Source organism: Callionymus lyra, chromosome 6 (assembly GCF_982586985.1).
Source record: "Callionymus lyra chromosome 6, fCalLyr1.hap1.1, whole genome shotgun sequence".
NCBI classification, from domain to species: domain Eukaryota; kingdom Metazoa; phylum Chordata; class Actinopteri; order Syngnathiformes; family Callionymidae; genus Callionymus; species Callionymus lyra.
The window spans coordinates 14907570-14920675 of NC_141823.1; the positions used below are offsets into that span (position 1 = coordinate 14907570).

The window sequence follows — 13106 nt, forward strand, 5'->3', positions numbered from 1 at the left end:
ACGTCAGTTTAAATAGGGTTTTATTCTGTCCAAAAAAAGAAAAAAAAGCAACAGAATGTAGAAGCACACTAGAAACAGCTGGTCCACACACTTGAATCGTACATTCACACTTCAAAAAAAACAGAGCTGCAGTCCCTTTTGCTTGCACCAAAAAGGCAAATGTTCAAAGGCTCGAGTCTATCCTGTGTCCTGGTTCTAAAACATATCGAGCAGAGCTTGATTTAACGGAGCGACAGATTGAAAACCGGTGGTTATTTAACATCCCGTAAAGCTTGAGAGGATTGTGACTCTAGAGACACAGGTCCTCAGCAGCAGATTATGTGAGTGTAGTTCGATGGGTCCTGATATCAAGGTGCGATAAACGTTACAAAACAACAGCAAAAAACATAAAAATAATAAATAAGAAGAAGGCATTAAAAACAAAAATAAATATGATAAAAGCAGGATGCAGCCGTGTGTGCAGCTCAGATCTCTTGGTAGGACGAGGTTGGAGCCGTGTACTCCTCGACGCTCCTGCAGATACACAAGAGACAAGAAATGTGACTTGGAACGCCGACTCGCAGTGAATAATGAATGAAGCAGGATCGTCCGCCTGGAACCGACTACACAAGATGAAGTTAAAGGGCTTTTGTAAGGAAATGTTTTTGAGCAACACATGTGTACGAAGGACAGTAGAAAGAAGATAATATAACATGAGAGTAAGATGAAGGACAGTAGAAAGAAGATAATATAACATGAGAGTAAGATGAAGGACAGTAGAAAGAAGATAATATAACATGTGAGTAAGATGAAGGACAGTAGAAAGAAGATAATATAACATGTGAGTAAGATGAAGGACAGTAGAAAGAAGATAATATAACATGAGAGTAAGATGAAGGACAGTAGAAAGAAGATAATATAACATGAGAGTAAGATGAAGGACAGTAGAAAGAAGATAATATCACATGAGAGTAAGATGAAGGACAGTAGAAAGAAGATAATATAACATGAGAGTAAGATGAAGGACAGTAGAAAGAAGATAATATAACATGAGAGTAAGATGAAGGACAGTAGAAAGAAGATAATATAACATGTGAGTAAGATGAAGGACAGTAGAAAGAAGATAATATAACATGAGAGTAAGATGAAGGACAGTAGAAAGAAGATAATATAACATGAGAGTAAGATGAAGGACAGTAGAAAGAAGATAATATCACATGAGAGTAAGATGAAGGACAGTAGAAAGAAGACAATATAACATGAGAGTAAGATGAAGGACAGTGGAAAGAAGATAATATAACATGAGAGTAAGATGACGGACAGTAGAAAGAAGATAATATAACATGAGAGTAAGATGAAGGACAGTAGAAAGAAGACAATATAACATGAGAGTAAGATGAAGGACAGTAGAAAGAAGATAATATAACATGAGAGTAAGATGAAGGACAGTAGAAAGAAGATAATATAACATGAGAGTAAGATGAAGGACAGTAGAAAGAAGATAATATAACATGAGAGTAAGATGAAGGACAGTAGAAAGAAGATAATATAACATGAGAGTAAGATGAAGGACAGAAGAAAGAAGATAATATAACATGCGAGTAAGATGAAGGACAGTAGAAAGAAGATAATATAACATGCAAGTAAGATGAAGGACAGTAGAAAGAAGATAATATAACATGCAAGTAAGATGAAGGAGAGTAGAAAGAAGACGATATAACACGAGAGTAAGCCTCTTGTTAATAAACATGAATAAAGCTGTATATTTGCACTTGTTGACATTCTGATGGAGCTTAGTACTAACATGATCACGTGTGGATAATCCTCAACCAGTAGTTTAGAAAACATGTTTAAACTCTCTTTTCTCACTGTGGAGCCGGAGCAGGTCGAAGACACACATATGTGGCAAGAATATTGTCAAGCCTAAGATGATAAAGCTTCTTCTTATTTCTGCGTTTCCTATCATGGGTCGATTAAAGGTTGCAACGAATGGAGTTAAGTTAAGTTGAGTTGAGTTGAGTTGACTTGAGTTAAGATGGACGTTACAGACGAGCAGTTCGGAGGTATTTTGATGTTTTTAAGTTTGTTTTATTGGACGAAGATGACGACGAAGACAACTGAGCTCCAGTCTTTACATTAAAATGAACAAACATTTTTGTCTTAACTGTAAAAGAACAGATTACTCTGAAAATGAGTAGAAAATGAGTGAAGTTTGTATTTTGGATGAACTATTACTCTAAGAGCCTTGTAAGATGTAACATTTAGATCTATATTTTAAGTTTAACATGTAAATATCAACAAAGCTGGTGCATTTTACTTTATCAAAAAAGGCAAACTGAAAACTCTACACACTTTAATGGTAGTTATTTAGTTAGTTGGTCATGTAAATGTTTGCTAATTATTGTAAGTTAATTTAATATTGAATGGATTACCTCAAACAAACCTTTATTTGTAGAAGTAAAATGATCCTAGTCACACAGGTATTCTGTTTACAGCAGAACAAGATTAAAACATCGAATATGTATGTTGACAAATAAATAATAATAATAATAAAATATATAATCAAAGTTTTAAATCAGCTGGTCAGGCTTCTTAAAAGCAACCGTCGAGTAAACGTGTATGAATAAACGGAAATACAACTTCATATTTGAAAGAGGCAGATTTCAAAGACAGATCTTCAGTGATACGATACAAACAATCTGATATCTACAGGTATTTATAATCACGTAAAGGAGTGACACGACAACCAAAGACATCACAGAAGTCGTGGTTGTAAAACTGGGAAGGAGATTTGTGCAAGTCATACTCTTGGTTGGTTGGTTTGTTCACATGTTATATTCACAATAAATCAGAAAGACATATTAACAAATGTTAATAATCAATAAGCTAAACTATAAACTGAGAGTAATGTGGTGATTCACTCGTTGACTTGAAGTTTAAATCACAGTTGAGGATCAAGATGGACAGACAACAAGGAGGGTTTGAGAGAAGTAAGAAATATACTAATATCAGTAGCAAAATAAAGGCTTGGGGCCATTTTTTAAACTCAATTGAATTTAATCTTGCTTAATTTGTTTTTAGTGGTTTACTAGCATTGTCAACCAGTGAAGGAGAAATACTCACACACCCTTAATGCAACTGTAAATAATATGTTTAAATAATAAATAAATAAGTTACATTAAAATATATTCATCGTTTTTTAAACTACATTTTAATGCAATAACTTGTTAAAGTCACAGGTTTTATTGAGATAAATGTAATCATATAATTCCTGTTAAATGTATTTCTTTTTCTGCTTTTTTTTAATGACATACAAACCTTCAATCACATCCATAACCCAAGTCTTACAATGAGGGCTTTTTATTTTAAATGTAAAGATGAGTAAGGAGCCAGTTATATTGTTAAGATGGCCCCGAAGAAAGTTCTTGAAGAATGAGGTCTACAGCTGCTTTCACACTGAATTTCATCTCGGCCAACAATGTGTCCCTGTTCTCACTCTATCCAGTAGAAAATGGTGTGTCATGGTTAATGTCTGAGGTCCTGGAGGCTCGAGCTTGTGGCTGAAAAAATGGAAGCAACACAATCTGTTCTGTCGACTGTTTTTTCTTATCTCGTATTATTGACTCTTGGAAAATATAACACCCACTTCCAGTGAAATCTGGGACCGAATCTATTTTTGAATTAAACGTGATTATTGTGAAACCCTACGTTGAGAAAACAATGATGTTGATGACACCAATACATGGGAGTGCAGTCGGAGGTAACTCACCTGTCCTCCTCCTCCTTCAGTCGTCGCGCCGCCTGCTTCGACTGTTTGATTTGCAAGTCCAGTCTGTGTAAAAAGTCTTTGGCTGAGAGCTCCTCCGGTTGAGTCTGGGGGGTTCTGGAGTTCTCCCGCGGAGATGAAGGAGGCGTCGACGGCCCCTCGATATTTTGTAACATAGAGGAGGTCGCATCTTGACAAGGGGGTTCACCGTCTCCGTCCGGTGACTCGAGCGACAGTCCGTTGAATACGAAGCGCCTCTCTGACAAGACCGGGATGTTGAGGCTACTTTTGAGGAAGATGCAGTCGGTGCTGAACAACTTGTTGGCTCTTTTTATCTGCTCCATCTGGCACAAGAGGGTGAAGAGGACACAGTTAAGGTTTTGACAACGATCTTAAGTTCAGGAAACTGAAGACATCAGTATCTCTTTAGGCAGGAAGTATCTCTTATTTATCGAATACACCAGAAGAAACTATCAGCCTTCATTCATCGGTGGTTCAAAAGCTTGAGAATAAAAACGATTGTTTTACTCTTTATGCTCCCATTTGCTGCATCTTTTCCAGGAAGTGATGGAATAAACTTAACCTCCATAACTGTCAACGGTCCCGTCAGATGTTTGTGTTGACAACTCGGGGGACTAAGCAGTTGGCGATGATTGAATTAGACATTTTTCATGATCAGCCTGTGCTTGTGCAAATATTTTTCAATTACTCAAACAACGCGGTTTGTAGCCTTGTGTTGACTAGACTACGTTGGCAGTTACAGGATCAATTACAGTAAATCAACGGACGTATTGATTAATGATGGTCATAAGACAGAATTAAGCGATGAAAGAGATCAGTTTGAAGTGGCATATTGTAAATCAAATGTAAAAGACTAGGAAAACAGTGGCAGTAGTAATACATACTGCATGACATTTTAACTACCAGTACATCAATAATAAATAGAGACAACTCAATAAGTACCATGTTAAACAGATTAGGGCTCGAACTGCGGTTCATTTGCAGCAACAATCGAAACGTTTCGGTAGCACCAAGTATCGAAACATGCTTCCTCTTTCGGTGCAAGGTTTATATTAAAACTTGATAGCGTCTGAATATTTATGAGGAAAAACTGTTAAGTGACAAAGACGGTCGCCTGTTAGCAAGTGTTATTTACAACTGGAAATGATTATTATTATAATCAATATTTCAACTCAAGATAGATTTACTATGCGTTTAGTCATTTTCTTTTCGTTAAAAATGATCTTATAAAAATGGTATTGAAAAAAGTATCATTCAGGAACAGGTATTAAAGTGAAGGGATCAGTATCAGTACTGGTATCCATAATTTCCGATCAATACCCAATCATAGGTGTTTCAACAGGGGAGGAACAGTCAAGTGTCTCGTTTTTAAAATAGGAAATTGACTTATTATACAGCTCTCCAGGATATTATCGTGTTTTTTTCCATTTGGAAGTGTAAAGAGAACGTAACAGCTGGTACTACCTTTGACTGCCATGATGTAATACTTGTTGATAAGAACAGCAGTATAATACATAGATTCAACAACTGAAAAAACATCAAATACAGAACCTGAATCCTTGAATTGAACTCGAAAGTTCACTGGATCCAAACATTGATGTTGTTGACGTCAAAGATACGCTTAAAAAACTTTAAGTTAGGGTCAAAACTATTTCACCAAAATCCCAAAGTTTGGCTATTAATCAATGTAAGTAAGTAAGTAAGTAAGTAAGTAAGTAATTGTATTTGTATAGCGCTTTTCCAGACCAGGGTCACAAAGCGCTTAAACAATCAAAACAATATTCAATAAAGTATATACTTTAAAGGGCAAGATAAAACTAATAACACAACAGGAGTCTTATTGTAGAGGTTTTTATTTAAAAATGTATTCTGACAAGTCTGTCACGTGTAGGTTTAAGATGATAATATTTATCTAGTGTGTTATTTAGTAGACAAACAAGCCAGTGAATACTTTTGACAGTGTCGAGCTAAGAAGTATCTTAACATAAACAATAATAACAATAGTTTGAGTTGATGGACTGAAGTGACATTTCTAATGTATAAAGAATATTAATCTTATTCTGGAGGTTGTTATTATTATGTTAATAGTTGACATCCCAAATAACAGTGTGTTGTATTGCAAGGTTGTTGTTGAAAGCACCAGGATGATAATAAAGGTTCACCAAAAGTGTCAGGACTCACCGACACCCCGTACTTGAGGGCGACACCTTGCAGGGTATCACCGTCAGTCACCCGATGCTCGATGAATTTCTCGCCCAGGGACGCGGTGACGCTGGCCGTGCTCCCGTACGAGCGGATCTTGGTTCGGGCCAGACTCTGGGACAGTTCGCTGTCCGACTCGGAACCGGACCTGGACCGAGGGAAGATGGGCTGACAGAGACGTCCGCCGCCGCCACCATCGCGCATCGGCAGCACCGGAGAGAACTCCGCCATTTTCTCTCGTGACTCTCGCGCCAACAAGTCTTCTCACTCGACGTGTCCGGCTGAGGGTCTCGCTTCAGGCGGCGGGGAGACTCCCATCCCCGGTCACGACCGCGAGTCCTCCCTGTGGACGAGGAGACATGTTTGGATCCACCTCAGTCCGCTTTGGTCATAGATGTAGAACGTTGACGTGATGACGTCACATAGCCAGAGACTTCCGGTAAGAAAACGTCATTTCCGTCTTTGGTTTTGAAATAAAGCAGCAAAAACAAAAAACAAAAAAAAACAAATACAATTTGGATTTACGATTTAAATTATTAATATAATCAAATTTGATACGTTTAATTTTTATTAAATTTAATTAAATTTAATATTTTAGACACATACGAACTTCACAAAAATATTTTCTAACTCCAGCAATAATCTCTATACAAATAAAAATGACTTACTTATTTACTTACTTAGTATTGTATTTTATTATGGATGTGGTTTAACTGCACAGTGACTCGAATACACAATGTCACAATGTATTTTCTTATTCTCATCAGACTACTACTGTTGTCGTGGCATTTATTTTTTGTCAATTTCAGTATAATTTAATTGTTTCTAATCGCTCTCTATCCTAGGTTTTTTTTTTTTATTAGATTATTGTGTTTAATTTGTCATGTTTTTTTTCTCCACAATATTATTTTACTTTTACTGTATTTGTTATTTTATTTTTTCCTTAGTTTAAACTTCATTTTGAACTCCCCCTCTGACAGATGTATATTTGTTTTCTTTGTGTTCATAAAATGATTATTATGGATTATTTATTGTTTTGTTTTTTCATGAGAGTTATTTTTTTAGTTTTTCAAATTGTAAAGAATCTCCAAGTGTGACATGTTTTTCTATGCACCCTTACGGAGTAAAACTATAAGCCTAGCGGAGTAATACTATGGAGCCTCGCGGAGTAATACTATGGAGCCTCAAGAGGTAATACTATGCAGCCTTATGGAGTAAGTGTGTTTTTTCATGATTAACTTTTTCCAAATACACAACTAATGTATTACTTTTGTTAGTTCATTTTGTGCATCATGTCATTTCTTTAAAAAATACTGACCACTATTTGAGACATGTTAATTCCAAAGCGAGGAGTTTTAGAGAATTTAATTTCTAACCTTCAAAATATATCCAAAGAGGTTCAAAGTAAACGCTTCTATTAACATTTTAGATCCTGTTAAAACTTTTTGACACATTGTTGGTCATGAAGTGGGTGAGACACAGAATCCTCGTCTCGAATCATGACTCTAATAAAAACCTGTGGTTTGAAGCCAAAGTTAAACTTTATAAACAATAATAACTTCTAGTCAGAGTCAGTTTTTCCGAATCAACGTATCATCATGACCTGAGCTTGATAGACGCAAAAACATCCCCTTTTCTTTTTTTGAAGTGAGTGACACAGTCTCACCAGTGTGAGTCTGGCTCTGCCCCCCCGCCCCTCAGGTCATGTGTCACCAGATGCCAGTGCTAATGCACTTATCTTCTCACTATGTAAAAGACAGGCAGTTCTTTTTGAGATCCACTCAGATAGCAGAGCGTCTGAACTAAAACAAGATTTGGTTCACATGAAATGATCATCTGCAGATGAAAATTGATTGTAATGTTTAAATGCAGGCCAAACTAAGTTATGTATAATCAAATGACAACAGCAATGCGACTTTATCGGGGGGGATTATTGACAACATTTTAAAATGTCTTTGGCTTCAAAAAAGTTATAGGTTTAGAAGTACAGTGAGGATTTCACATTGGGTTCCAAAATTTAGCAGCTCTTTGTCGAACCTCTGGACCACTTGGGTGGTAGAAATGAGTTTGTAATTTGGGAACTAGTCTAATATGGTAACAAGCTTTCCATTTATTTATTTTCTTTTTGTCCAGTCATTTATTAGTATTACTAATTTGTTGTCGATATTGTTTATTCCTGAATGAAAAGTAAAATTTTATATAAAAAAAAAAAAAAAATGTTTTAAATAATGAAAAAAAAGATGTTTGTTTTATTACAACAACACAAAAAAATTAAAAAAATTCATCTTCTTTAACATGATTAAATGCGGAAGCGTCGTCAACCACTTTGGGGAAATAAAAATATCCTTTTAGAGAACTTGATGTTACTACTCAAAACGAATGTGGAAATGAAACTTTCAATGTTTAATACAGAAAAACCAATCTTTAGGCATTACCTTCATTACACGCTTAAATAACCAGAGATCTGTGGAGCTTATCTGTACCGTCTGTGTATCTGCCCGAACTTTACCCTGACATGACGGAGGAAGGTTCATGTGTTGCATGTACGAGATAAACCCAGACCACGGTGGACAGGATCCTGATTTCCTGTGAATAAGTGATAAAGGTCCACATTCATTTCCCTCCCATCAGGAGGTCATTATTGATGTCATGGAAAATTTGAGGGCCCGCTGTTCCCTTCCACGTCCTCTCAGTCAAGCTCATGAATATTTAGGATTCATTCTTGTGGGCCATTCAATGACCCTCGGTTATTCATAACCGGCCCCATCTTTCCTGCAGCATTTCAAAGGTGGTTCATGTGTTGTTGTGGAGACGATATTCTGGTTTGTCGCACGGCAAACAAACACAAAAGCGGCAGGTGATGATTCAGTATCGACGGATGCAGACGCATGGTGAGACAGTGGATCTAGCCTTTGTGTAGTCGACCCCTTCACAGAGGAGCTTCTTACCTCCATTTTAAAATGGAAATCCAACTAAGAGCACAGAGAGACCTGGAGTGACATGAAGGAAACAATCCTGATGAGAAAGATGTTGAAGGTTTTGATCAGTTATTATGCAAATTAGACAGTAACATAACAAATAAACATATATATAATTGATCTGCTTTGTAACGAATTACAAATGTATGTACCGTGTTGAAAGTTTAGTTAAACTTCTTCTGACCTTTTAATTATTTTGTTGACCTGCAGAAGTAACAACGAATCAACAGAGAAAAAAACATCAACACGTTTCTAAAATGAGCATTATAACTACATGTAAATACATTTAAAAATATATTCACATTATGGGATTTAATAAATATTATACGTACAATTATTACAACTACCTGATCTTTCACGTAAGTCAACAACCACCTGACATGTTTGTTGTTTTTATTTCAGGATAAAATTAATTGTTTCTTTTTACATTTTCAACATCGTCAATCGTTTCTTTGTGATCAAATGTACCCACTCATTTTTAATACAGGACATTTCCAAAAATAAAAATAAATATAAATATATCTTATAAATAATTTTAAGCGAGTTTTGATTTCCCAGACGTTTTTTTTTTATTTATCTAGAAAAGTCATATTCGAGGTTCTTTTTGTTCCTAGAATTATGTGAACGTGTGTAATTGAATGTAGTGTGTTTAAGAACAATTTCCCGAAGGAGACCTCCTGAGGGATCAATAAAGTTTTACCTTACCTTAAGATCAGTCAACAAAGTCAGCCAGAAGTGGTTGGTGTTTTACTGCCACCGCCTGTCTACACGCGTTACTGCAGTTCAGTTAAAACCATCACTGTCCACCACTAGATGGTGCAAGTGACGTTCATTTGTATCGTTTACTGGTTAAAGACTGACTTTCAAACAGTAATTACTGAGTGATCTTTTCCAACTGGGGCAAAAGAAAACCTTTCAAACACGAACTCCGGGTTTAAAGATGTGTTTGTGGTTTAGACAATATTCCAAGAGCCAACCATCAATTTGAAGAAACACATTTCTCGCTGCCAAGCAGGACTTTCACTACGGCTTGAAAAATACAAATTTATGGTGTTAGTGGAGTTTAAGAGGAACTTCTGTGTGGTTGAACTTCAAATGACTTCACTTCTTGCTGTTGACTCGATTTTCTTGTCATGTGATCATCTTCATCATCGTCATCATCATCTTCTTCATCATCATCATAATCATTACCATCATTACCCTCATCATCATCTTCTTCATCATCATAATCATCATCTTCTTCATCATCGCCATTATCATCATCGTCATCATCATCTTCTTTATCATCATCATCATCATTACATCATCATAATCATCATCTTCTTCATCATCGCCATTATCATCATCATCATCGTCATCATCTTCTTCATCATCGCCATTATCATAATCATCATCGTCATCATAATCTTCTTTATCATCATCATCATCATCATTACCATCATCATCATCTTCTTCATCATCGCCATTATCTTCATCATCATCCTCCTCCTCATCATCATCCTCATCATAGTCATCTTCATCTTCATCATCATCTTCATCATCCTCATCCTCCTCCTCGTCATCATCATCATCAACTTCATCTTTATCTTCAGCATTCTCATTCTCATCATCATCATCATCCTCATCCTCATCATCATCATCATCATCATCATCTTCATCATCATCATCATCATCCTCATCCTCATCCTTATCCTCCTCCTCGTCATCATCATCATCATCATCTTCAACTTCATCATTATCTTTATCTTCATCATTCTCATCCTCATCCTCATCCTCATCTTCATCCTCCTCCTCATCATCATCATAATCATCATCATCATCCTCATCTTCACCCTCCTCCTCGTCATCATCATAATCATCATAATCATCATAATCATCATCATCATCAGCTTCATCCTCCTCCTCGTCATCATCATCATCATCCTCATCTTCATCCTCCTCCTCGTCATCATCCTCCTCGTCATCTTCATCCTCCTCCTCGTCATCATCATAATAATCATCATCATCATCATCATCAGCTTCATCCTCCTCCTCGTCATCATCATCATCATCCTCATCTTCATCCTCCTCCTCATCATCCTCATCCTCATCCTCCTCCTCGTCATCATCATCATCATCCTCCTCATCCTCATCTTCATCCCTATCCTGATCTTCCTCGTCCTCATCATCATCATCATCATCATCATCATCCATCATCAGGACATGTAAGTCAGGAGAGTTGTGTTTTCACAATCAGTTGCCCTTTAACAAAACAGCAACATCTGTTCTACGATTCAGTCCCAAAGTGAGTATTCTCTTCATCTGCTTCCAATTAGGAAGATTACATAATCCTCCTGGTACGAGAGTTTGATCATCGCTGGTTCTGCTCACATGTGGACTTTAATCTCTAAACAGGAGAAGAAAGGCAGATACATAGATATAATTATACATTAAATCTTGTGATTTGGCAAACGTGGTGATTAATACAGTAAAACATTCATGATGTTAAAAATGAATTAGTGAAACTCTTTATAAGAAATAACAAATCCGACAGAAAATGATGTTTTCATGTCCAACACGCTTCATTATTGCATTAAATTATCTTGTAATCTGTTATCCAGGCTAGATTAATCCCCATCAGCACCAGAGGCTGCGAGAAATATAATCCTGTCTCCAGACTAGAAGCTGATTGAGCATCACATGATATCACACTGTGTCAATGAGAAGGATTACCAGACATGAACTCCTTCTCCAGCGACTGCTCCTCTCCGTCAACCTCATGAGCTGTTTTTGACGACAAAATCAACTCACCAGTGAGTGAATCTCACACAATAATGACAGTGTGTGACAGAAAGTGTGTTCTACTGAATCAGGCGGAGGTCCAAGGAATTATAAAATTGGGTGAAGAGTCATAGCTTGAGCTTGTTCAGGCAAACAAGGCGTGTGTGAAGACAAGTCATGGAGGTTTAAGTCTTCAACAAGACTCCACAGTATTACTCTGTGAGGCTCCATAGTATTACTGCTCGAGGCTCATAGTATTACTCCTTAAGGCTGCATAGTATTACTTCGTAAGGCTGCATAGTATTACTTCTTGAGGCACCATAGCATTACTCCTCATGGCTCCATAGTATTACCTCTTGAGGCACCATAGTATTACTCTGTAAGGCTGCATTGTATTACTTCTTGAGGCACCATAGCATTACTCCTCATGGCTCCATAGTATTACCTCTTGAGGCACCATAGTATTACTTCGTAAGGCTGCATAGTATTACTTATTGAGGCACCATAGTATTACTCCTCATGGCTCCATAGTATTACCTCTTGAGGCACCATAGTATTACTCTGTAAGGCTGCATAGTATTACCTCTTGAGGCACCATAGCATTACTCCTCATGGCTCCATAGTATTACTCTGTAAGGCTGCATAGTATTACTTCTTGAGGCACCATAGCATTACTCCTCATGGCTCCATAGTATTACCTCTTGAGTCACCATAGCATTACTCCTCATGGCTCCATAGTATTACCTCTTGAGGCACCATAGTATTACTTCGTAAGGCTGCATAGTATTACTTCTTGAGACACCATAGTATTACTCCGCTAGGCTCATAGTATTACTCCGTAAGGCTGCATAGTATTACTCCACTAGGCTGCATAGCATTACTCCTCATGGCTCCATAGTATTACTCCTTAAGGCTGCATAGTATTACTTCTTGAGGCACCATAGCATTACTCCTCATGGCTCCATAGTATTACCTCTTGAGGCACCATAGTATTACTCTGTAAGGCTGCATATTATTACTTCTTGAGGCACCATAGCATTACTCCTCATGGCTCCATAGTATTACCTCTTGAGGCACCATAGTATTACTCTGTAAGGCTGCATATTATTACTTCTTGAGGCACCATAGCATTACTCCTCATGGCTCCATAGTATTACTTCTTGTGGCACCATAGCATTACTCCTCATGGCTCCATAGTATTACCTCTTGAGGCACCATGGTATCACTCTGCTAGGCTCATAGTATTACTCCGTAAGGCTGCATAGTATTACTCCACTAGGCTGCATAGTATTACTTCTTGAGGCACCATAGCATTACTCCGCTAGGCTCATAATATTACTCTGTAAGGCTGCATAGTATTACTTCTTGAGGCACCATAGTATTACTCCGCTAGGCTCATA

The 13106-nt window shown here is 37.1% G+C and overlaps 1 protein-coding gene across 1 annotated transcript; it reads right to left on the reverse strand.

Moving 5' to 3' along the window:
• Positions 1–3: 3 nt before the first annotated feature.
• On the reverse strand, positions 4–6556 carry lysmd2 (LysM, putative peptidoglycan-binding, domain containing 2). The gene is made up of 3 exons (XM_087793817.1): positions 5948–6556; positions 3749–4089; positions 4–513 (listed from the first exon to the last, which is right to left on the reverse strand). The coding sequence occupies exons 1-3, from the start codon at positions 6197–6199 to the stop codon at positions 465–467; spliced, it is 642 nt and encodes a 213-aa protein (XP_087649943.1). The 5' UTR covers positions 6200–6556; the 3' UTR covers positions 4–464.
• Between the last annotated feature and the right edge of the window lie 6550 nt (positions 6557–13106).